This window comes from Myotis myotis, unplaced genomic scaffold (assembly GCF_014108235.1).
Source record: "Myotis myotis isolate mMyoMyo1 unplaced genomic scaffold, mMyoMyo1.p scaffold_m19_p_3, whole genome shotgun sequence".
NCBI lineage: Eukaryota > Metazoa > Chordata > Mammalia > Chiroptera > Vespertilionidae > Myotis > Myotis myotis.
In genome coordinates this window covers 158,119,047-158,141,811 of record NW_023416335.1, presented here as the reverse complement: position 1 = coordinate 158,141,811, position 22,765 = coordinate 158,119,047, and the positions used below count along the sequence as shown (strand labels likewise).

The window sequence follows — 22,765 nt, the reverse complement described above, 5'->3', positions numbered from 1 at the left end:
CGTGACGTGCGGGTGCAGGGAGCTGCAGGAGCAGCGGTCGCGGCTTCAGTGCTAGCTCACCCCGCTGCCCGGGCGGGAGCACGGCGAGAGGAGCCGCTGCCCCGCGCCACCCCCGCGCTCCCGGAACCGGCCGGGCGTCCGCGCCCTCTGGAGTGAGGAGGGCGCCGCGGGTGTCAGAGCCGCGGGCTGGGGAGGGTCGCGCGCATGGCCTCGGCAGGCGCGCGGCGGCTCCCGGTCGGGACGCGCGCGGCGGCCCAGCGCTGCTGCGGCCTCCCGCTCCGCCCGGGCGCGCGCCCGGCCCCGCCCCCGGGCCCTCCGCGACCGCCGGGACCAATGAGGTGAGAGGGAGGCGCGGGCGGCCGCACGGGCGGAGAGGGGGTCGCTCAGGACCCCGAGGTTCCGCGGCGGAGGGCTGCAACCCAGGGATGCTAGCGCGGCGCGGGGAGGCAGCGGCCACACCCCGGGGTCCAATGCGCAGCTTTGGGGAACACGGTCGCCAGTTACTCCGGAGGGGGGGTCCCCAGCCAGCTCTTGCCCCTCGCGGAGTTCGTGGTCGCGGGTGCCCGGGCCTGGCGGGGCCCGGGAGCCAGGAAGTTTCGCAGCTCTCAGCAGCAGCATAGCCCGCAGGCAGAGGCCACGGGCAGTTCGCACGCACCGTGCGCTCTCCCGGCTCCTCCCGCGGCGCTGTCCTCTGCCGCCCTCGACCTTTTGCACTCGTGACTGTCTGGCCAGGGAGCCTGGCGGGCTGCAGCAGGTGCTGGGGGAAAAGTTGACTGGACGACCTTCCTCTGGGATGTGCCCTCTTCCCCTTCCCCTGGGAATGGTTGAACACAAAAGAAACCTGACATTTGTCTCTCCTTTCCTTTCGGGCTTAGATGTCTGATTTCCTGCAGCCTCCTCTTACCCAGGACTGCCCAAGTCTTGGCGGCGGAGGGTGGCTTACCTCCCAGCCGTTCCTTCATGGGCTTTGCTGCCTCCTTCACCAACAAGAGAAAGGCTTACTCCGAGCGTAGGATCATGGGGTGAGCATCCGCCCCTGTCCAGCATCCCTCCACATTCCCTTCCCCTCCAAACAAGTAACCGTGTCCAGGTTAGAATGTGAGGGCAGCAAGATTCATCCCTGCCCATCGCTGATCCTTTATCCTCTCCTTCCAACCTTAACTCCCCCCTTCTTGATTGCCCTGCATGTACATAATGTGAAATGTGCCTAGAATTGGACAGTATCATAAGGCAACAGGGTATTATTTCTCTGCCGACCTGAGTTTATGTATTCTGAGCACAATATAAAATAGCTAACGCTTACTGAGCACTTGCTACTGCTAGCAGTTAGGATGCTTAGGTATTTTACATAGATTTTTCTCATTTGATCCTTTCAACAAACCTATGAATTCGGTACTGTTATTACCTATGATTTGCAGGTGAGAAAATTGAGGCACAGATCATGTACCTAGGGCTACATTAAGTTGTAGAGCTGGGATTTGAGTCCTTGTATGATTGACAACCTCTATTCTTCCTAGATGATCCCTTTTAAGATAAAAATAGGTATTAAAAGCATTAACTAAACTGTAAAACATAAGGTAACATTAACATCATGAAAATTTGTACACTTGCTTTTGGGAAGTCATTCATTCAGGCTTATTTGGGATCTCTAGTTCCTGAAGGTGCATGGTTAGTGGGCAAAGGTACTGGGGGGAGTGCACCACGGGCAGGGAGAAGCCTGAACCAGCTGGCAGTTCCTTGGCCTCTCCGATTCCTTTCCCCAGATACTCCATGCAGGAGATGTTCGAGGTGGTTTCCAATGTCCAGGAGTACTGTGAGTTTGTGCCATGGTGTAAGAAGTCTTTGGTGGTATCCAGCCGTAAAGGTCACCTGAAGGCCCAGTTGGAGGTCGGCTTTCCACCTGTCATGGAACGTTATACCTCTGCTGTTTCCACCGTCAAACCTCACATGGTCAAGGTGAGGTCTGTCTGAGACAGATTGATCAGGAAGTTTTTTGTGTTCTCTAGCATTTTTACATTCAAGGGCTATTTTGGCCCTTCTTGTAATAATCTTATCTCCATGTCTCAAATACTTCCCTAATAAAATATTAGAAGGGAAATGACTTTCAATTCCTTCTTGTAGTCTCCTATACTTATTATAGATTTTATTCCATTGTATGTATGTTTAACTACCTGACTGCCCTATTCTAGGCTGTTTGCACTGATGGCAAGCTCTTCAATCACTTAGAGACCATTTGGCGATTCAGTCCTGGTATTCCTGCCTACCCCCGAACTTGCACTGTGGACTTTTCGGTGAGTCAGGAGCCTGTATGACACAGGGATACAACTAGGTATGGGGCCAGAGCTGAGGTACAATAAGTTATTTTTTTTTAATTTTTAATTGATTTTTTGGAGACACCGATTTGTTGTTCCATTTATGTATGCATTGATTGCTTATATGTGCCTTGACCAGATGGAGATCGAACCCGTAACCTTGGCATATTGGGACAATGCTCTAACCACTTGAGCTACCTGGCCAGGGCTACGTGATAGTTATTTTTTTAAATATATTTTTATTGATTTCAGAGAGAAAGGAAGTGGGAGAGAGAGAGAGACATCAGTGATGAGAGAGAATCATTGATTGGCCACCTCCTGCATGTCCCACGGGATGGAGCCTGAATCCAGACATGTGCCCTGAATGGGAATTGAACTGTGACCTACTAGTTCATAAGTTGATGCTCAACCACTGAGCCACGCCGGCTGGGCATGACAGTTATTCTTTATGCAGCTAGCACTTGGGACTTCCCAAGTCAATGACACTTTCCACAGATCTAACCTTTTATCAAACTTGGAACATTGCGCTCAGTCCTAAGTTAGGGCTTTTGAGGGGCTCTAAGGAACTGGCGGGGGAGGGGAAGAAAAGGCACTGAATAAGTGTTCTTGCATTTGGCCAGGGACTACCCAACATGATCTTGAAGTTTCTGACTGTCTCTTACCCATTCCCAGATTTCCTTTGAATTTCGTTCTCTGCTGCACTCCCAGCTGGCCTCCATGTTTTTTGATGAGGTTGTCAAAAAGAATGTTGCTGCCTTCGAGCGCCGGGCAGCCACCAAGTTTGGTCCAGAAACAGCCATACCCCGTGAACTGATGTTCCATGAGGTGCACCACAGTTGAGGCAAAAGACTGTTCCTTAGCTTCTCCTTGACTCTCCCTCTCCACCCAATTCTTTTATTTATTTCAATGGACTCCTGCCCCAATCTGAGATAGAGTCTGTGTTTATAATACCGTTTTCCCTCAGTTCTCCAGAAAGCGGGCTCTAAGCTAGCTGGAAATGCTGGGGGAAGAAAAGGCAGAGGGTATGGAAGGGACACATGCTAAGAAATGGTCTGGCTCATCTTGAGAGCCCTATAAGCCTGATGCCTGCAGCCTTCTCACACTGAATTATAATTAGGACTGTGTGGTTATCCCTGAGCCCTGTCAAGGTACCTTAGTGTCTGACCAGGGAAAATAGCAACTTTTCGTAAGGATTGAATAAATTGAGCTTTTTCCTCTACACAGAGGAACTGGATGGTCAATTACTTTTGCTTGCTTGAAATGCCTCAGGGGATGCTAGAGCTCTGGCCACAGCTTAAAATCACATCACCTCACTTCTAAGAATATTTCCATGCTAGTGGAGAGCCTGGGGCTTTCTTATCATCAGTGCCACGGGGTGAGAAGAAAAAAAAAAAAAAAAAAGCACTGAACAGAGTTATACTTTTGGGATATACCGTATTCTTCCACTTGGCCTGAGTTTTTATAAAATGTCAATAAATTAATTGTGACAATGTGAATTTGGCTTTTTAAATTATTTATTGACTTGAGAAAGACAGACATTGATTTGTTGCTCCACCCATTTATGCATTCATTGGTTGTTTCCTGTATGTGCCCTTGACCGGAGATGGAACCTGCAACTTTAGCATATTGGGACAACACTCTAACCAACTAAGCTACCTTGCCAGGGCTTGGCTTTTTGGTATTGTTTGAGAGAATAAGATAGATATAGCAGAGTAGACGAAAGTCATGGCTTCCTTCCGAGGGGAGTGAAGGCGCAGGCCTCTTGAACATAGTGTCCTTGCTAACTATAGTAGTTCATTCTACAAGCCAGGACCTAGTACCCACTCCCTTGCCTATTAATAGACTTTTTCAGAAGGTCAGTTGCAGCAGGAGTCTCAGGATAGAATGATCTGGCCTCAGACCTCCCATATAACTGGTGCCCTCAGGAACAGCTATGGGAGGCTGCAAAGAAGAATAGGCATCCCATGAAGAACCAGAGCACGCTAGTGGTTCACCCCTGAGCTAGCTGTTCCACTCCTATCTGTCCTTGGCATAGCTTGTTCCCTTCACCTAGTGGGCTGGACCGGTGTCCTTGGATTCGTCACATCAGCAGTTGTGACGAATTCTCTGCCATCAGCTGTCTCAGCTACAGTCCTTGAGTGTTCTACCTTACAACAAAATTAGGAAGGATGGCGGCTAAAGGTCAAGGACTTCTAACCTTGAGAAAAGACAGAAATCTCCTTTGGCAATCTCATAGGGAGCCTGTCTTCAGATTAGGGTAAGGAAATGTCAAACCTACCTAAAAATAGAGAGATCTACATGATAACCTATAACCCATTTAAGTCCAGGATCTTGCCAGCCAGATTTCTTACCTCATAATAGATTCTCCCAGGACTTATATAATAGCAGGCTCAAGCATTGTTAATAAAAACATTTATTTTGCATTTTATACAGAACAACCTGAAGTCTGCATCATGACTTGACAAGTTACCCAGGTTTATAGACAGTGTGTCCATCTGAACAGCGTGGTTCTGGGGATTAGGGATCCACACAAACACAGGCAGGAGTTGTGAGGGAGTAAGGAGGCACAGCAGGAGTGTATTTCAGTCCTTTCTTAAAGAAAAGGCAGTAGAGCATTCTGAGTCACTGAAAACCTGTGCAGATGGGGCTTCTAAAACCAACACTATACTGTGAGCTCTTGGGGATGGGGCAGGCAGGTAAGGACCTTGATAAATAAGGGGATACTTCCTTGTGGCAGGGGATGAGGAGGGAAGCTTACCATTCTTAATGCCCTCAGCCCTAGGATCTGATATTCAAAGGAGACCATGTCCAAACTTCAAGCATTTTCCTGCTCAGAAAAAGGTGCCAGTATCCCTGGGATCAAGACCATGAAGGTATCATGCTGGTCATTCCTATATCCCTAGTCTATGGCCCACAGCATACTAAAATAAAGGGAGAAAAAGTCAGAGGGTAATGGCTAAAAAACTTAGTTCATTTTAAGCACTGATAAAGCCAAATGACTGGGCAAGACCCTATCTCAGACTGGTTTCTACAATCCGCAGAAAGGTCTCCAGTTGGGAGGGACAAAGAGGGGAAGAAGGTCCAGAGCACCCTCCGCTGGAGGTGCCCAGCACATACAGAAAATCTCAAAGGAGGTATTCAAGTAGTGGAGAACAGAACACTCCCAGATCTTAATTTTTATGGGATAATTTTAAAAAGAAAGAAACAGACACTGGGTACCAGTAGCAACAAGTGCCATGGGCTTTATGGTCACCTGGTGGCGTAAAAAAAAACTACCCAAACATGTCCAGCCAACCAACAGGTTTTGCCAGGAGGTGTCTGCACATGGGAGAGGGCAACAGGGCTTAGTACAGCTGATAATCCAACATGATTCCTATGGAAACAGAAGGGGCAGAGTCCTGATGTGCTGGCCCATGAGGACTGGGCAGAACAAGTAACTGCAGATTCTCTGCAATCAGCTGTGACCCAGGGAAAGAGGAGCCAGATTCTCACTCTAGAGATGGTGTGGGGGCCAGAGCTAACCCATACCACATGCATTAGTCCTGGTCGTCCTAAGTTGATGGGCAACTCATACCAGTCAGGGGAAAGGAGCTGGTTAGGGAAAGAGGGGTCACTTTTCATTTTTTAAAGTCTTAATTTATATTTTAACCTCAAACTTATTACCAGTGCCTCAGATACAACTTAAGTCTTTACAAGCCCCCTGAAACAAAACAAAAGTATACTTTTTTTGAAGCTCCCTCACTTCTGGTAGTTAGTTTCCCCCGTCTCCAGTTTTACCCTGACTTAGAGTCCACAAACTTCATCAGACCATCCGTGCTCATGGACTTGGGCCTCTCTAGAGGGAAGCCCAGGGCTCGGCTCCAGATGAGCTGTGCCAGTACACCCAATGCTCGTGACACCCCGAACAGCACTGTGTAGTAATTCATCTCCGTCATGCCATAGTACTGTAAGGGAGAAGAGAAAAGTGTTTTGTTAAAGGCCCAGAGGTAGTGGCATTTACAAATCCAGGATTATAGAAACCTTAACCCAGTCAGCCTTAAACAGAAATGACACTGGGGAAAGTATAGCAATTGTGATTCTGAAAAGAGAGCATCCTTTCCTCCTGCCCATACCTCCCCAACCATAGGCAATGTGATCAAAAGGTAAGGAAAGAGATATGAGCCCCTGCTCTGACCAGGGAATTGATTTTGTGCGTGGCAGGGAACAGTAGTGTTTGGTAAAACTAAAGGGAAAGCAGGGAAGAGAGGACTCACCTGGAGCAGTACCCCACTGTGAGCATCTACATTGGGCCAAGGATTCTTGGCCTTGCCCTGCTCTAAGAGGACATTGGGCACAATCTTGTACAGCTGAGCAACCAGCTTAAACATGGGGTCATTAGGCAGGTGTTTCAGAGCAAACTCTCGCTGACACGTGTATCGTGGGTCAGTCTTTCTCAGTACTGCATGGCCATAGCCTGGGACAACCTATAAAGAGTGAGGGGGAGAAAAGCCAGTTATATTCTCTGGTGGAGATTCTTCTTTTCTAAATTCTTCAGGATAGACCAGCCGTGGGCAAACTACGTCCCGCGGGCCGGATCCGGCCCGTTTGAAATGAATAAAACTAAAAAAAAAAAAAAAAAAAAAGACCATACCCTTTTATGTAATGATGTTTACTTTGAATTTATATTAGTTCACACAAACACTCCATCCACGCTTTTGTTCCGGCCCTCCGGTCCAGTTTAAGAACCCATTGTGGCCCTCGAGTCAAAAAGTTTGCCCACCCCTGGGGTAGACTAATGGGCGGGGGGAGCTCCTTCTCTAAGGACCACTTCTCAAGCTTACCCGCCCTGAGTTGAGTGTGTTCCAGATGTAGTCTCGTAACTTCTCATCTGACACATCTTTGCCAACTTCCTTCTGAAGATGTGTCAGCCAGACAAGCACTTCCTATAGATAAAAGGTTTGAGGAATAAGAGTGTCAATACATATGCCAAGGAGAACGCTGCTAAGATCAGAAACAAAAGCATGGGATAAAGAAAAACACGGGACAGGAAAAGAATAGTTTTACCTGATTTGCCAATCCATGTAGGGGCCCTGCCAGACCATTCATAGCTGCTGCAAAGGACAGGTAGGGGTCTGAAAGGGCACTGCCAACTAAGTGGCTGGTATGGGCACTTACATTGCCACCTTCATGGTCACTGTGGAGAAATAAGAGAGTCAAGGCCAAGAAAAGGGAAAAAAGGGTCAGATATGGAAACACAGACCTTGTTGTTCTTAATTGTCATATACTAGCCTAGTTATGGGCGTACACCAGCCTGTAGCCAGCCAGTTACACATAAGCTCTTGTAAAAGATGTCCCAAGCTCATTACCCGCCTTTGTGTACTGGTTGATGATGCCTGTGTGCCAAGCTCCCTGGCTCTCACTCCAGGTTTAATAGCAATGGCCAGAAGAGGGAGCTCCTGGAAAGCTAGAGAAAAACCTAATGTGAGCAGCTAGTACCTTTCTCAGCTAGAAGCACTATCTTGTTCTTCCTTACTCCTCTTAACCTTCTTTACTAGATCCCTTTCTTGCCTTGTATCATCCCTTATACCATTTTCCCATCACTGTGCTGCCTATTGCCCATTCCCAGATGAGGAGACCTTTAAGGAGCTTTTCTTAAAATTTCCCACTAATCCAGGCTATGGTTGCTGGGTCTAGCTCACCTGTGAATGGTGAGGTACAAGCGCATGAGCTCAGTAAACTGAGCATCAGTATAGCCTAACATGTTGGTGAAATTGTGGGACCAGTCCAGCTTAGAGTCAATGGCCCCAATACTGCTGCCCTCCCGGTACAGATTCCGGTAGATCTTTGCAGCAACACAAGGTAGCTTTGCGATCAGATCCATACAATCTTCGTAAATCAACTGAAGGGGAGAAGAGGAAAATGGAGAAGGAAAAAAAAATTATCAACAAAGAATTAGGCAGGAATGCTATTTGTCCTCCATATAGCCCAGGATCAGGCTATTTGGGTTGATGGTTACATGCTGAGTGATTATATACTGAGTATAACAACAATAACGATTTAACTGAATAACTATGACCCAGGCACTGCACTAGATTATTCACTCATACTACTCTAGACACATTAAAACAGCAGTTGCCAACTGGTGGTTCGCAAAGTCTGAAAGGTTGGCGACTGCTACATTAAAACATTATTCCCAATTTTTACAATTCCACCATGTATGTAATGACCTCCATTTTACAGATGAGGAAACTGAAGCTCAGAGCATTCAGTTAAATGCCAGTCATATTGTGAACCCATATATATTTAATCATGTTCTTTCCCTCTATGACTTTGCCCTCAATGAATGTGCTAAGAAACTAGATTTTATTCTTTAAATATACTAGAGGCCCATTGCACGAAGAGATTCGTGCAATAGGCCTTCCCTTCCCCTGACTGATGGCACTGGTTTTCCTCCGGCACCCGGGACCCAGGCCTTCGGTCAGGATGGAGCCTTTGGTCTTCGCTCCGCCACTTTGCCTGCACGTATGCAAGTTAACAGCCATCTTTGTTGGGCTAATTTGCATACTCTCCTGATTGGCTGGTGAGCGTAGTGGAGGAACGGTTAATTTACATGTTTGTCTATTATTAGGTAAGATTTTTATTAATTTCAGAGAGGAAGGAGAGGGAGAGATAAAAACATCAATGAGAGAGAAGCATTGGTCAGCTACCTCCCCTACTGGGGATTGAGCCTGCAACCTGGGCATGTGCCCTTGACCTGAATCGAACCTGGGACCCTTTAGTCCGCAGGCTGATGCTCTATCCACTGAGCCAAACCAGCTAGGGCAGAATCTAGGTTTTAATAATTAATTTTATGTTCCCTCTTTCAAAGAAAACTCACCATATATGCCAAGGGTCAAACATTGGTATTCAACTGTTTATAGCAAAGGCTTCCTTTTTCTTTTTTTTTTTTTTAAAGAATAGTTTATTGATTTTTAGAGAGAGATGAAGGAAGAGGGAAGAGAAGAGAAACATCGAAGGCACAACATGATTGGCTGCCTCCTGCGTGCCCCCTACTGGAATCTAGCCCTATGTATACTATGTTTTTCCCCTATATATACATACCTATGAATTTAATGTATAAATTAGTGACAGAAAAAGATAAACAACTAATAAAACAATTATAATAATATACTGTAATAAAAGTTATGTGAATGTGGTCTGTCTCTCAAAATATTTTATTGTGCCATATTCACCTTCTCACTTAAACGAAGTACTTTATAGCTTCTGTTTAGAATATCCAAATTGCCAGCATCACTACTCTTTATGTTTTGGGACCATTATTAAGTAAAATGAAGGTTACTGCGATATCTCAAAAACTCAGCCAGCTAAGTGACTAACAATGAAGATACATACACTGGACAAAGGGAAGATTCACATCCCAATGGATGCAGCAGGATAATGCAACCTTTAAAACATGAATTGTTGGTTTTCTGGAATTTTCCACTTGGTATTTTGGGACCACGGTTGGTTAACTGAAATCATGGAAAGTGAAACCAGGGATAGGTGCTGTGTAGTATAATTGTTTCTTAAAGGCAGAGTTGAACTTTTTGTTGCAATTCAGCAATCTTCTGATAGAAAGTTGTTTCTCTTTGTGTGTGTGTGGGGGGGCCGGGGGGGAGGACCCTATCTCTAAGCATATTGATAGGCTAGCTACACAATTTGTCTTTGTAGTGAGGGATATAGATTTCTTTAAAAATTTTTTTTTCTTGATTTTAGAGTGGAAGGGGGAGGAAGAGAGAGAGAGAGAAAGAGAGAGAGAAACATCAATGTGAGAGAGAAACATCGATCAGTTACCTCCCGAAAGTGCCTCAAACCCATACAACCCCGGCATGTGCCCTTGACTGGGAATCGAACTGGCAACCTCCTGGTGCACAGGATGACATCCAACCAACTGAGCCACACTGGCCAGGGCAAGGCTTCCAGTTCTTAAGCACTTACTATAGCGGGTACTGTGCTAGATATGTTATTTGCACTTATTTATTTTCTTACAATAATCCTATAAGGTAATATAGCCCTCATGTTACAAATAAGGAAATTAGGGCTTGGCCAGGTTGAGTAACTTACACAGCTAACAAGCATCATCTAGCTTAAACAAATAACTCCTGGCCACTTTTGTTTCACCTATACCAGTGGTCGGCAAACTCATTAGTCAACAGAGCCAAAAATCAACAGTACAACGATTGAAATTTCTTTTGAGAGCCAAATTTTTAAAACTTAAACTATATAGGTAGGTACACTGTTATTAACTTAATTAGGGTACTCCTAAGGCTTAGGAAGAGCCACACTCAAGGGGCCAAAGAGCCGCATGTGGCTCGGGAGCCGCAGTTTGCCGACCACGGACCTATACCATACTTCCCCCTCTCAATTCTCAAATTATTTTGAGTTAAACACCAGACATCATATATGTATTTCAATATGTAAATATTTAAGCATGTATGTCTAAAAGATAACGATCCTTCATAAACCCAAATCACAAAACCATTATCCTACTGATTAAAATTTAATTTAATGATATCAGTATCATTAAATATCTTCTCAGTATTCAATTTAAGTTCCCTCTTATGCTCTCCTTCATTTTCACTTTTTAAACTTTTATTGAATTTATTGAGGTGACACTGGTTAACAAAATTATACAGGTTTCAGGCATACAATTCCACAACACATCATCTGTAAACTGTATTGTGTGTTTACCATCCCAAGTCTCTCTCTCTCTTTTTAAAAAATTATTATTATTTTAAAATATATTTTATTGATTTTTTTACAGAGAAGGGTGAGGGATAGAGAGTTAGAAACATCAATGAGAGAGAAACATCGACCAGCTGCCTCCTGCATACTCCCTACTAGGTATGTGCCTGCAACCAAGGCACATGCCCCTGACCAGAATCGAACCCGGGACCCTTGAGTTCGCAGGCCGACGCTCTATCCACTGAGCCACACTGGTTAGGGCCAGTCTCTTTTTAAAAATATATTTTTATTGGTTTCAGAGAGGAAGGGATAGGGAGAGATAGATAGAAACATCAATGATGAGAGAGAATCATCGATCAGCTGCCTCCTGCACACCCTATTGGGGATCGAGCCTGCAACCCACGCATTTGCCTGGCCCAGGAATCAAACTGTGACCTCCTGTTTCATAGATCAATGCTCAACCACTGAGCCACACCGGCTGGGCGCAAGTCTCTTTTAAATTTGTAATTTATGCCGAGACCGGTTTGGCTCAGTGGATAGAGCGTCGGCCTGCGGACTGAAGGGTCCCAGGTTCGATTCCGGTCAGGGGCATGTGCCTGGGTTGCGGGCATATCCCCAGTAGATGTGCAGGAGGCAGCTGATCGATGTTTCTCTCTCATCGATGTTTCTAACTCTCTATCTCTCTCCCTTCCTCTCTGTGGAAAATCAATAAAATATATTTAAAAAAAATAATAATAAAAAAAGAAAAAAATAAATTTGTAATTTATTTGTGGGAAATCAGATCATTTCTTCTGTAGAATTTCCCTGCGTTTGCTGGCTATATACCTGTGATGTTCCTCTGTCAACTCTATTTCCTACAAACTGAAAGTTAGATTTAGAGGCTGGAGCAGATTCAGGTTCAATTTTTTTAAGCAAGACTATTTGATAGTTTTGTTGTGTTCATTTGTTAAGAAAAACGTAGCTGGTTGTCTCTCTTTTTGTGATGTTAAAAGCTTGCTTAATTTTTATGGCTCAAATTTATTTTCTCAAAGGGATTTTAAGTTCCTTTAGGAAGAGACAGGGTTTTAGTTTAGTTTTGTTTTTTTAATATAAAAAATGTATTGATTGACCTGAGAGAGGGGAAGGGATAGAAACATCGATTTGTTTTTATTTATGCATTCAATGGTTGGTTCCTGTATATGCCCTTACCAGGGATCAAACCCACAACTTTGGTTTATTGGACGATGCTCTAACCAGCGGCTTTTATCCAGTTTCATGTACATAGAAAGCATGGAGTAAATACTTGCTGATTGGTGTTACATAGTGCTATCCCATCAAGCTAACTGGTTAAAGGCTCCTACAAGAAGTCATGAAGGCCTGACAGGTATGGCTCAATGGTTGAGCATTGACCCAGGAACCAAGAGGTCACTGGTTTGATTCCTGGTCAGGGCACATGCCTGGGCTGTGGGCTCGATCCCCAGTATGGGGAGTGTAGGAGGCAGCCTATCGATGATGTTTCTCTCTCAGCAATGTTTCTATCTCTCTAACCTTCTCTCTTCTTCTCCCTAGAAATCAATAAAAACATTTTAAAAAAAGTCATGCCCTAGCCGGTTTTGCTCAGTGGGTAGAGCGTCGGCCTGAGGACTTGAGGGTCCCAGGTTCGATTCTGATCAAAAGCATGTACCTTGGTTGCGGGTACATCCCCAGTGGGGGGTGTGCTGGAGGCAGCAGATTGATGTTTCTCTCTCATGATGTTTCTAACTCTATCCCTCTCCCTTCCTCTCTGTAAAAAATCAATAAAATATATTTTTAAAAAAGTCATGAGGTTTCAGTAGTTCTATTGGAACTAAGAGTAAAATGGATAATAACTAGCCTAAATGAGTTAATCCCTATGAAGTCATCTGTACTCAGTGAATTTTGTCAATGCCACCAGAATTCAGTTAGAATACTGCCAAAATAAAAGCTATTTTTTTTTTAAATATATTTTATTATTGATTTTTTACAGAGAGGAAGGGAGAGAGAGAGAGAGAGTTAGAAACATCGATGAGAGAGAAACATCGATCAGCCGCCTCCTGCACATCTCCTGCTGGGGATGTGCCCGCAACCCAGGTACATGCCCTTGACCAGAATCAAACCTGGGACCTTTCAGTCCGCAGGCTGACGCTCTATCCACTGAGCCAAACCGGTTTCGGCAAAAGCTATTTTTTAAAAAATATATTTTTTATTGATTTCAGAGAGGAAGGGGGAGAGAGACAGAAACATCAATGATGAGAGAGAATCATTGATTGGCTGCCTCCTGCACGCCCCACACTGAGGATTGAACCTGCAACTCAGGCATGTGCCCTGACCGATAATCGAACCTGGGACCTTTCTGTCCGCAGGCTGACACTCTTTCCACTGAGCCACACTGGCTGGGCTAAAAGCTATTTTAAGTAAGAAATACTTAGTTAACACTCTGTAAGCTTTCAGATTCCTTACATGACAATCATACTATTAACTATACCTCTTTGCAGATTTAAATCCCCCAAGGAAGTAGGTTACTTCTAAAGCCTGCATCAAGGATAGGCAGTTCTGAGGAACTAGATCAGCCGTGGGCAAACTACGGCCTGCGGGCCGGATTCGGCCCGTTTGAAATGAATAAAACTAAAAAAAAAAAAAAAAAAGACCATACCCTTTTATGTAATGATGCTTACTTTGAATTTATATTAGTTCACACAAACACTCCATCCATGCTTTTGTTCTGGCCCTCCGGTCCAGTTTAAGAACCCATTGTGGCCCTCGAGTCAAAAAGTTTGCCCACCCCTGGACTAGATTCACTGGCAGAATGACAGGAACAGGATCTCAGGCTAGGCAAACTGGTATCTGTGAAGTATATACTAACTTTCAAAATCATCTGGAATGTATGAATGGCCACATCATAATGAAACTGCAAAAATGAGATTGTTTCACCTTCTACCAGTGAGGATGAAGTTTATAAAGCATCAGATCAGGTATAACAGTGTGGGATCCTTACACCCTTTTTGTAGTGGTCAATGCTGTACAGTTAAAGAGAGTTTAAAAACAAAAATAAAACAGCAATAATAAAAAAAAAATCTGGCAGAGAACTCTTGCTTATTCATTCTTTAATAAGCAAAGATTGGAGTGCTATTTTAGCTTGTACCAACTCATTATCTACAAAGCCTTGGAAAAAGAGACGTTAAAACACACCACCATTGCCGAAGCTGGTTTGGCTCAGTGGATAGAGCGTCGGCCTGCGGACTGAAGGGTCCCGGGTTCGATTCCGGTCAAGAGCATGTACCTGGGTTGCGGGCACATCACCGGTAGAAGATGTGCAGGAGGCAGTTGATCGATGTTTCTCTCTCATCGATGTTTCTAACTCTCTATCTCTCTCCCTTCCTCTCTGTAAAAAATCAATAAACTATATTAAGCCGAAACCGGTTTGGCTCAGTGGATGGAGCGTCGGCTTGCGGACTGAAAGGTCCCAGGTTCGATTCCGGTCAAGGGCATGTACCTGGGTTGCGGGCACATCCCCAGTGGGAGATGTGCAGGAGGCAGCTGATCGATGTTTCTCTCTCATCGATGTTTCTAACTTTCTATCTCTCTCCCTTCCTCTCTGTGAAAAATCAATAAAATATATATAAAAAATAAATAAATAAATAAATAAATAAATAAAAAATATTAAAAAAAACCAAACACACCACCATCATAACTGTTTGGAATAAAGGTAACAAAATTGACCATAACTGTTATCGAGAGTCACCATCTCTAATGCTAGTAAAATGCTGGCCAAATACTTAGCTATCAATCATTAAGAAGACACAGAAGAAAAAACGTTAGTATTAATAGTGAAGAGAGCCCAGAGTAGAGCAAACTCAAATTTGAATCTTCTCTCTACTTAATTTTTCTAACCCTCAGATTTCCCAGTTAGTAAAATGGGAAGAACAACATCTACCTCATAAGGTTGTGCTGAGGATTAAATTGGATGATGAACATAAAGCACTTAAGTATATTTGGCATGTTTTCAAGGGCTGTTAGGTGTTAAGATGATTTGATTATAAACGGCTTCAAAACCTACATATACTGTTATAGGCCTTACAAAAGGTGATATTATAAGCAAAACTTGATCTGCCAGCTACTTGCCAAATTTTACTCAACATTTACTTAAGGCTACTTCACAATTAAACAGGTGGGTTGTATCGTAGTAATTTCCTGGTCTTGAGTGAAGTTAAGCCAAACAGAAAGAGTCCTAACTCAACTCAAGAGGTTACACTATCTAAAGTCATAAGAACTGTGATGGAAAAAATGTTGGAGGCAGATCATTCTTTTTTTAAAAGTATTTTTACTGATTTCAGAGAAGAAGGGAGAGGAAAAGATAGAAACATCATTGATGAGAGAGAACCATTGATTGGATGCCTCCTACACGCTCCCTAACTGGGGATCAAGCCCACAATCCAGGCATGCGTTCTTGACCAGAATCGAACCCAGGACACTCCAGTCCGCAGAATGACACTTTATTCACTGAACCAAATCAGCTAGGGCAGATTATTCTCTTGAGATATATGTGAAAAAACAAGATGAACCAATGATCCCAATAAAGACTCAGATCACATATAAACTTAACATAAATTTTTAAACAGAAATAACCAGCTGAATGCTATAATGTAATTCTTCTTAAACAGTCCATGGTTAAATTAACCAAAACAGAAAACTGACCTGAAATAGCATGTCTGACCTTTACTAGTAAGAGTTACAAGATGTGCTCTTCTTCTTTGAAATCAATAAAAATATATTTTTTAAAAAAGAGACAAGATGTAGCAGCAAAAAGAGCATCAAGCACCACTAAACTAAAGCACCAAAACCCAGTGCTAATTTTTGTGTAGTGTGAACATATTAGACACACATCCTAAGGGTGACAAATATATCACTTCTAGCTTGTACTCTCCAGAAGATCGGCAAACTTAGATGACAACTCACAAACAGATGACGGTAGAACAATCAATCAATGGCTACGCTAAAATGGAGGCAACAGCAAGCAGAGGAGCACATTTTAGTGATTCAACAAAGGACAGCGTGAAGCAATGCAGCATGTTTGGATGCCTGGGGAGTGTCTTGTAGGAATCCATTAAAAAGTAGAAGCTGGCCCTAACTGGTTTGGCTCAGTGGATAGAGCATCGGCCTGCGGACTGGAGGGTTCCAGGTTCGATTCCCATCAAGGGCATGTACCCTTGGTTTCGGGCACATCCCCAGTAGGAGGTGTGCAGGAGGCAGCTGATTGATTAAAAAAAAAAAAGTAGAAGCTGTTCTCTCCTCATGACAATCAAGTAGAAACTCACTTCTGGGTGGTAAGTTTCTAAAAGATGAGTTTCGAAGAACTATAGGTCTTTTTTAGCTTAAAAAAAAAATACATATATATATATTGATTGATTGATTTCTGAGACAAAGGGAGAGGGAGAAAGAGACAGAAACATCAGTGAGAGAGAATAATCGATTGGCTGCCTCCTGCATGCCCCAACCCGGCACATGCCCTTGACCAGAATTCAACCTAGGACCATTCAGTCCGAAGGCCGACGCTCTATCCGTTAAGCCAAACTGGCTAAGGAACTGCAGGTCTTTTTTTTTTCTGTCTTTTTTTAAAATATATTTTATTGATTTTTTACAGAGAGGAAGGGAGAGAGACAGAGAGTTAGAAACATCGATGAGAGAGAAACATCGATCAGCTGCCTCCTGCACATCTACTGGGGATGTGCCCGCAACCCAGGTACATGCCCTTGACCCGAATCGAACCTGGGACCTTTCAGTCCACAAGCCGACGCTTTATCCACTGAGCCAAACTGGTTTTGGCAAACTGCAGGTCTTGATTTAATCTTTTGTGTTATGGTGACCCACACAGATAACAATCACCTGAATAGCATTTAAAAAGAAAAAATGAGGAAGGAAACTTGACTTGGGGTGGTAAACAAACAATATAATATACGGATGATATAATTTAGAATTATAGACCTGAAACCTATATAATTTTATTAACCAACATTACCCCAATAAATTTAATTAAAAAAAAAGGGGGGAAATGAAAAGCAATATATTCAGGTTATATAGCTTTCTGAATCTACTGATGTGCAGCTCTATAAATGCTTTAAGTGCTTGTGAATGTGTATATTCTGTGCCACTCCAATACCCTCCTCCTCCTCAATGCCAAACAGACTAATATCAACTGCAAACTCTCCCTCCCTCCTTCCCCCAACAGCAAACATAATTCTCTATACACAGTTGGCATCAAATAAATATTGACCAACCAAATGAAGCAGGATTTGACAAAATCCCAAGGGGATTTCATCAGACTAGTGGACCACGGTATGGCCCACAGACTATTCTGTGTCTTGCATCATAGTAAACTCTTCCAGGACCACTTGGTGGTTAGCATCTTATTATCAAAATCACTTAGTATACCTGTTTTGCAAAAGGGAACTCTTGTGTTCCTACATTACCTGTCTCTGAATAAGAAACAAAAGAAAATGAGATGTGCTCCTGTAAACTTAACCAGAAATCTTGTACTTTACCCAGTGTTTATGAGTATATGCAAAGAGGATGGAAGGAATTAGATATTCTGTATTGGGACAAGGCACAGTAGTCTTCTTCTACTACAACTACAGAGTACAAATATTTCATTTTCAGAAAATAAAGCTCAGAATCCTGGATCTTCTGGGATACGAACTACCCTCCCACTCCTGACAGGTATCTTGAGTGGGCTAGTTCAGAACTGTGGCTGATTGGCATCAGTCCTCCCAGACCAGCCGTGGGCAAACTACGGCCCGCAGGCCGGATTCGGCCCATTTGAAATGAATAAAACTAAAAAAAAAAAAAAGACCGTACCCTTTTATGTAATGATGTTTACTTTGAATTTATATTAATTCACACAAACACTCCATCCATACTTTTGTTCCGGCCCTCCGGTCCAGTTTAAGAGCCCATTGTGGCCCTCGAGTCAAAAAGTTTGCCCACCCCTGTCCCAGACTCTAGAGTTGCCTTAGTTGCCATTCTCAAGATTCTCATTTGAAGAGGAAGACATGGGACCATTTGAATTTAGTGTGAGACTGCACTATGAATTCTTCCTCAGGGACCCTGTAGTTAAATTGATTTGAGAGAGAAGTGAAAGAGAAACATCAATTTGTTGATCCACTTATCTATGCATTATTGGTTGGTTCTATTTTTTAAAAAAATTGTAATATTTTTATTTTAAAGAACTTTTTATTGATTTCAGAGAGAGGAAGGGAGAGGGGGAGAAAGAAAACGTCAACGATGAGAGAGAGCCCTGGCTGGTTTGGCTCAGTGGATAGAGTGTTGGCCTGTGGCGTGAAGGGTCCCAGGCTTGATTCTGGTCAGGAGCACATGCCTGGGTTGCAGGCTTGATACTCAGTAGGGGGTGTGCAGGAGGCAGCCGATCGATGATTCTCTCTCATCATTGATGTTTCTCTCTCTCCCTCTCCCTTCCTCTCTGAAATCAGTTAAAAAAAAAAAAAAGATGAGAGAATCATTGATTGGCTGCCTTCTGCATGCCCCTACTGGGGGATTGAGCCAGCAACCCAGGTATGTGCCCTGATGGGGATTCGAACCATGACCTCCTGGTTCATGGGTCGATTCTCAATAACTGAGCAACACTGGCCGGGCTGGTTGATTCTTTCATGTGCCCTGACTGGAGAGCAAATGCATAACCTTGGTGTAGACAAAGTCACATCCTTTTCAATGTTCCAACAGCCCTGTGTACGTATTTCAACAGGGTTTTACAGAATTATAGTTTCTTTTTTACATCTATACCACCCTAAACAAACTAACAACTTTGGTGATAGAAAGCATGCTCCATATACCCAAAGACAAAAAGCAAGACACAATAAAAAATAGTTAAATATGTTTTTGGCATAACTCAGGAGTAAATTTTCCTAAAGATTCTATATTCTTTTCCTTCCTTCACATTCTACTCTCTGAATCCCCATCACACATCAATCACTGCACCAAAATTACCTACCTCCCAGTACTTGGTTCGGCTGATACCCTCTGCATATGCTCGGGCAAAGTTGCTTTCACTATTGAGGGCTGTAATGGCTGCACTGAGCTGAGACATGGGGTGTAGATTGTTGGGAAAGTTGTCCAGCATGGTGACCACATGGGAAGGCAGAGCTGCCCTCTTTGCCCATTCTTTTGAGAGCCACGACACCTGTAAAAAAGGATACATTGCTCAACAAGGCAAGGAAAAAGAAGAGAAAAAGACAGTGACATATGAGTAAGAAAATACAAGCAAATTCAACCCAATCCCCTTATACGCAGAACTCTGCTCTGATTCCTCCCGTTCACTGTACATCTCTGTAAACTACCACCAACAGCCAGATCAGGATTAAGTGTTAGAAATTAGAGAAAAGCCAAGGAGGGGAATGAGAAAGGCCAATGTCCTCCTGCTTTACCTGTTCCTCTGTTGGGATTTTCCCAGTTACCAGCAGCCAAAATAAGCCCTCCGGCAGGGGTTCTTCCCCACCCTTAGCCTTGGGCAGCTGTTTCTGACATTCAGGGATACTGTAGCCACGGAAACGGATGCCCTTGAAGGAGAAGAGTGAGAATGTTATACAACTTAAATGTATTAGCCTGGAAATAATTGACTGGTCCTACTCTTATCAGACATTTCAACAAATTAGAGTAGAACTTTTAAAACTTAAATCTTCATAAAACTTACTTCTGCTTTGTACTTTTACTAGCTGGTTTATTAAAAAGGTAAACTCGCCCTGACCGGTTTGGCTCAGTGGATAGAGAGAGCTTCAGCCTGCGGACTCAAGGGTCCCAGGTTCGATTCCGGTCAAGGGCATGTACCTTGGTTGCGGGCACATCCCCAGTGGGGGATGCGCAGGAGGCAACTGATCGATGTTTCTCTCTCATCGATGTTTCTAACTCTCTATCCTTCTCCCTTCCTCTCTGTAGAAAATCAATAAAATATATTAAAAAAAAAAAAAATAAAGCTAAACTTGCCCTAGCTGGTTTGGCTCAGTGGATAGAGCGTTGGCCTGTGAAGTGGAAGGTCCCAGGTTCAATTCCGGTCAAGGGCACGTGCCCGGATTGTGGGCTCGATCCCCAGTGGGGGACTTGCAGGGGGCAGCTGGTCAATGATTCTCTCATCATGGATGTTTCTCTCTCTCTCTCTCTCTCTCCCTCTTCCTTCCTCTCTGAAATCAATAAAAGTATATTTAAAAAAAAAAAAAGGTAAACTTATTTTTCAGTTATTCCATATATACCTATTTTCAAGCTTCCAAAATATAAAGGAAGGTGCTTTATTTTGTTCTCCTTACCCTTAGTGGTCTAAAACACGGTGTGCACAACAGTCAGTAAACACAATAATTATTAGTGATTAACGTGAAGGTCTCTTACCTCATCAGGATCAAGAACTGATGTTTCGTATACCAATCCCTTCATGCCTCTCATGCCACCATACATCTAAAGAAAAGAAGAGGATGCAACCGATAGTCAGAATAATTCAGGCTAGAGCTTGTTAGTGGGATCTGGGAGAGGTCATTTATCTCTGACTCACAAGGCTTCATTTGGGAGAGATGATTTCCAATGAGTTAACTTATTACAGTATGGAACTTTGCAAGGGAACCTACTAACGTTGGAAATGAAATTTTTAAATTGAGAAATAACTATCTTTATTTGATGTTTCTGCCTCTGTTTGCTTCCTTTTCCTGTTGAATTTTATTTTTTCTCATGCCCACTGTTACAACCAAAGTAAACAGAATGGGATCTACTATAGGGGAAGGGGATAAAAGACTAATGGCTAAATACTGCTGTGGAATTATCATCTGAGCTGCTCAGACTCTTAGGGCTAGAAGAGAAGCCATCCTAAAGCTGTTCTAGAGGGCCTGGATGGTCGGTACAACGTCGACTCAAAGACAGAGAGCACTGGCTCCAAAACCTAGGGTGTTGGAAAGAGAAACAGAAATTTCATTCATGCCTCCCATAGGTGAATTAGGTTAGGCTCAACTATTAAATCTAAAGAAAATAAGTCTAATTTCTAATAAAAATCATTAAGCACCAACATTTCCTTATATAGAACAGAATGCTTTTGAATAGTCAGTGAAGAGAACAACACTTTTGCTAAAGCACATTACAGAGCTACTTTTCCGGCCAAATTCCCACAACCCTTACCATGTCCACAGTGATTTGGCCCACCACTGTCTTTCCATGTTGCTGCCTGAAGGCCTTAACTCTGGCCTGCTCCTTCGGTATTAGGTCAGCCAACACATCTTTCAAATTCTAAAAAGAGAAATAGGCTAAGTTACGGTCAAAATGCTGACTACATTACCTGCAAAGTAGGTATATGAAGACTTTTTCTTAACTTGGTTTTCTCTACCTGCCAGGGAAGACTGGTCAACTACTCTTCATATGAGGTTAAAAGAATTAGGTGGAGCTCTGGCAGGGTGGCTCAGTTGGTCAGAGCGTTGTCTTGATATGCCAAGGTTTTGGGTTTGATCCCGTCAGGGCACATAGAAGCCATCAACCAATGAATGCATAAGTGGAATAACAAATCGATGTCTCTCTCTCTCTCTCTCTCTCTCTCTCTCTCTCTCTCTCTCTCCCTCCCTCCCTCTCTCTCTCCTCTCTCTCTCCCCCTTCCTGTCTTTCTAAAACCCAATTAAAAGAACTAGGCAGAGGGAAAGGAGAATAGGGAGTTGTTTTAATGGATATAGAATTTCAATTTGGGAACATGAAAAAGTTCTGGGGATGGACAGTGCTGATGGCTGTGCAATAATGTGAATGTACTTACTACCACTGAGCTAATACACTTAAAAATGGTTAAAATGGCAAATTTTATGATATGTATATTTTAGCAATTTTTTTAAAAAAAGATTAGGCATGCCCGGCTGGCAAGCTCAGTGGTTGAGTGTTGACCTATGAACCAGGAGGTTGCGGTTCAATTTCTGGTCAGGGCACATGCCCAATTGCAGGCTCAATCCCCAGTAGGGGTTGTGCAGGAGGCAGCCCATCAATGATTCTCTCTTTCATCATTGATGTTACTCTCTCTTTCTCCCTTCCTCTCTGAAATCAATAAAAACAGTAAATTTTTTAAAAGATTAGGCAAAAACATTTTATATTCTCATCTCACTACACTATTGAATAAATGACTTCTTAAAATAATAGTTATAACAATAATAACAAACACCTCCAGAAGATTAGAATAATGATGAATCTGGGTGGTAGTCAAACCACCCCCAACCCTATCCCAGGATCAGGCTGCCTCAATGATTCTCAGTCTTTTTCCCCCCAAAACTTACCGCGGAGGAAGCACTAGCATGCCGGGCAGCAAGAACAAGACAGGATGCATTCTGCAAAAAAAAAACACAAAAATTTATGCAATAGTTACTCCTCCCTCCTATGTATTAACAAGAAGTGACAGTGCCTCAACCTGTATTCATCTTAGCCTCTAAGGACTGTTTGGCATAAAAAAAGCTGCGAAAGGCCCTGAATAGCTTGGAAGGAGTTAACCAAGTCTGGAGGCAGCCATTGGGTTTAGCTCTGCTTTTTGCATCCAGAGCTTCTTTAGCATCACCCCCTGAAGACACACTCTCTCCCGTCATTTGGGTTCCAGGGCTGGGCTTTGTAGGCACAGAGGAAAGGTCAGAAGGGCTGTTACAGAGTACCTAGTCCATCCCAATCTAGCTCTTAATAATTCTGAGTGGCCCTGAGAAAAGCAAATGAGGGAACTGATCGATTACTTAGCCCTGCTGGTAAAATCAGGC

General features: G+C 43.4%; 3 protein-coding genes across 4 annotated transcripts in view; 1 reads left to right on the top strand and 2 right to left on the bottom strand.

Annotated features, from left to right (window-relative positions):
* On the top strand, nucleotides 1-3,808 carry COQ10A (coenzyme Q10A). Its single transcript, XM_036301340.1, has 5 exons — nucleotides 1-338; nucleotides 876-1,022; nucleotides 1,764-1,956; nucleotides 2,190-2,291; nucleotides 2,985-3,808. The coding sequence occupies exons 1-5, from the start codon at nucleotides 205-207 to the stop codon at nucleotides 3,150-3,152; spliced, it is 744 nt and encodes a 247-aa protein (XP_036157233.1). The 5' UTR covers nucleotides 1-204; the 3' UTR covers nucleotides 3,153-3,808.
* An 899-nt stretch (nucleotides 3,809-4,707) lies between these two features.
* Nucleotides 4,708-22,765, bottom strand: part of CS (citrate synthase) — a 36,501-nt gene continuing 18,443 nt past the window's right edge. Inside the window, exons 2-11 of one of the 2 annotated variants that reach the window (XM_036301338.1) lie at nucleotides 22,301-22,351; nucleotides 21,174-21,281; nucleotides 20,400-20,465; nucleotides 19,448-19,579; nucleotides 19,015-19,203; nucleotides 7,991-8,190; nucleotides 7,356-7,485; nucleotides 7,133-7,234; nucleotides 6,566-6,775; nucleotides 4,708-6,256 (exon numbers count right to left, since the gene is read on the bottom strand). In XM_036301338.1, the coding sequence (XP_036157231.1) occupies nucleotides 6,086-6,256; nucleotides 6,566-6,775; nucleotides 7,133-7,234; nucleotides 7,356-7,485; nucleotides 7,991-8,190; nucleotides 19,015-19,203; nucleotides 19,448-19,579; nucleotides 20,400-20,465; nucleotides 21,174-21,281; nucleotides 22,301-22,351 (1,359 nt within the window). In that variant the 3' untranslated portion in view covers nucleotides 4,708-6,085. Of the gene's footprint in view, nucleotides 6,257-6,565; nucleotides 6,776-7,132; nucleotides 7,235-7,355; nucleotides 7,486-7,990; nucleotides 8,191-19,014; nucleotides 19,204-19,447; nucleotides 19,580-20,399; nucleotides 20,466-21,173; nucleotides 21,282-21,378; nucleotides 21,510-22,300; nucleotides 22,352-22,765 lie in introns of those variants that run through there. The other variant, XM_036301339.1, reaches the window with a different exon arrangement.
* The window catches only part of CNPY2 (canopy FGF signaling regulator 2), a 29,612-nt gene continuing 29,159 nt past the window's right edge, over nucleotides 22,313-22,765 (bottom strand). The window contains exon 8 of the transcript XR_004966349.1: nucleotides 22,313-22,351. The gene's annotated coding sequence lies outside the window, so the exon portion shown is untranslated. The remainder of the gene's footprint in view (nucleotides 22,352-22,765) is intronic.

What these genes read in the sequence shown, in the direction of transcription:
- COQ10A (XM_036301340.1), top strand. Translation starts at nt 205, where the DNA reads ATGGCCTCGGCAGGCGCGCGGCGGCTCCCGGTCGGGACGCGCGCGGCG. An exon ending in CGACCGCCGGGACCAATGAG is followed by an intron (nt 339 to 875) that starts GTGAGAGGGAGG and finishes TTTCGGGCTTAG; the next exon opens with ATGTCTGATTTCCTGCAGCC. An exon ending in TCCGAGCGTAGGATCATGGG is followed by an intron (nt 1,023 to 1,763) that starts GTGAGCATCCGC and finishes TCCTTTCCCCAG; the next exon opens with ATACTCCATGCAGGAGATGT.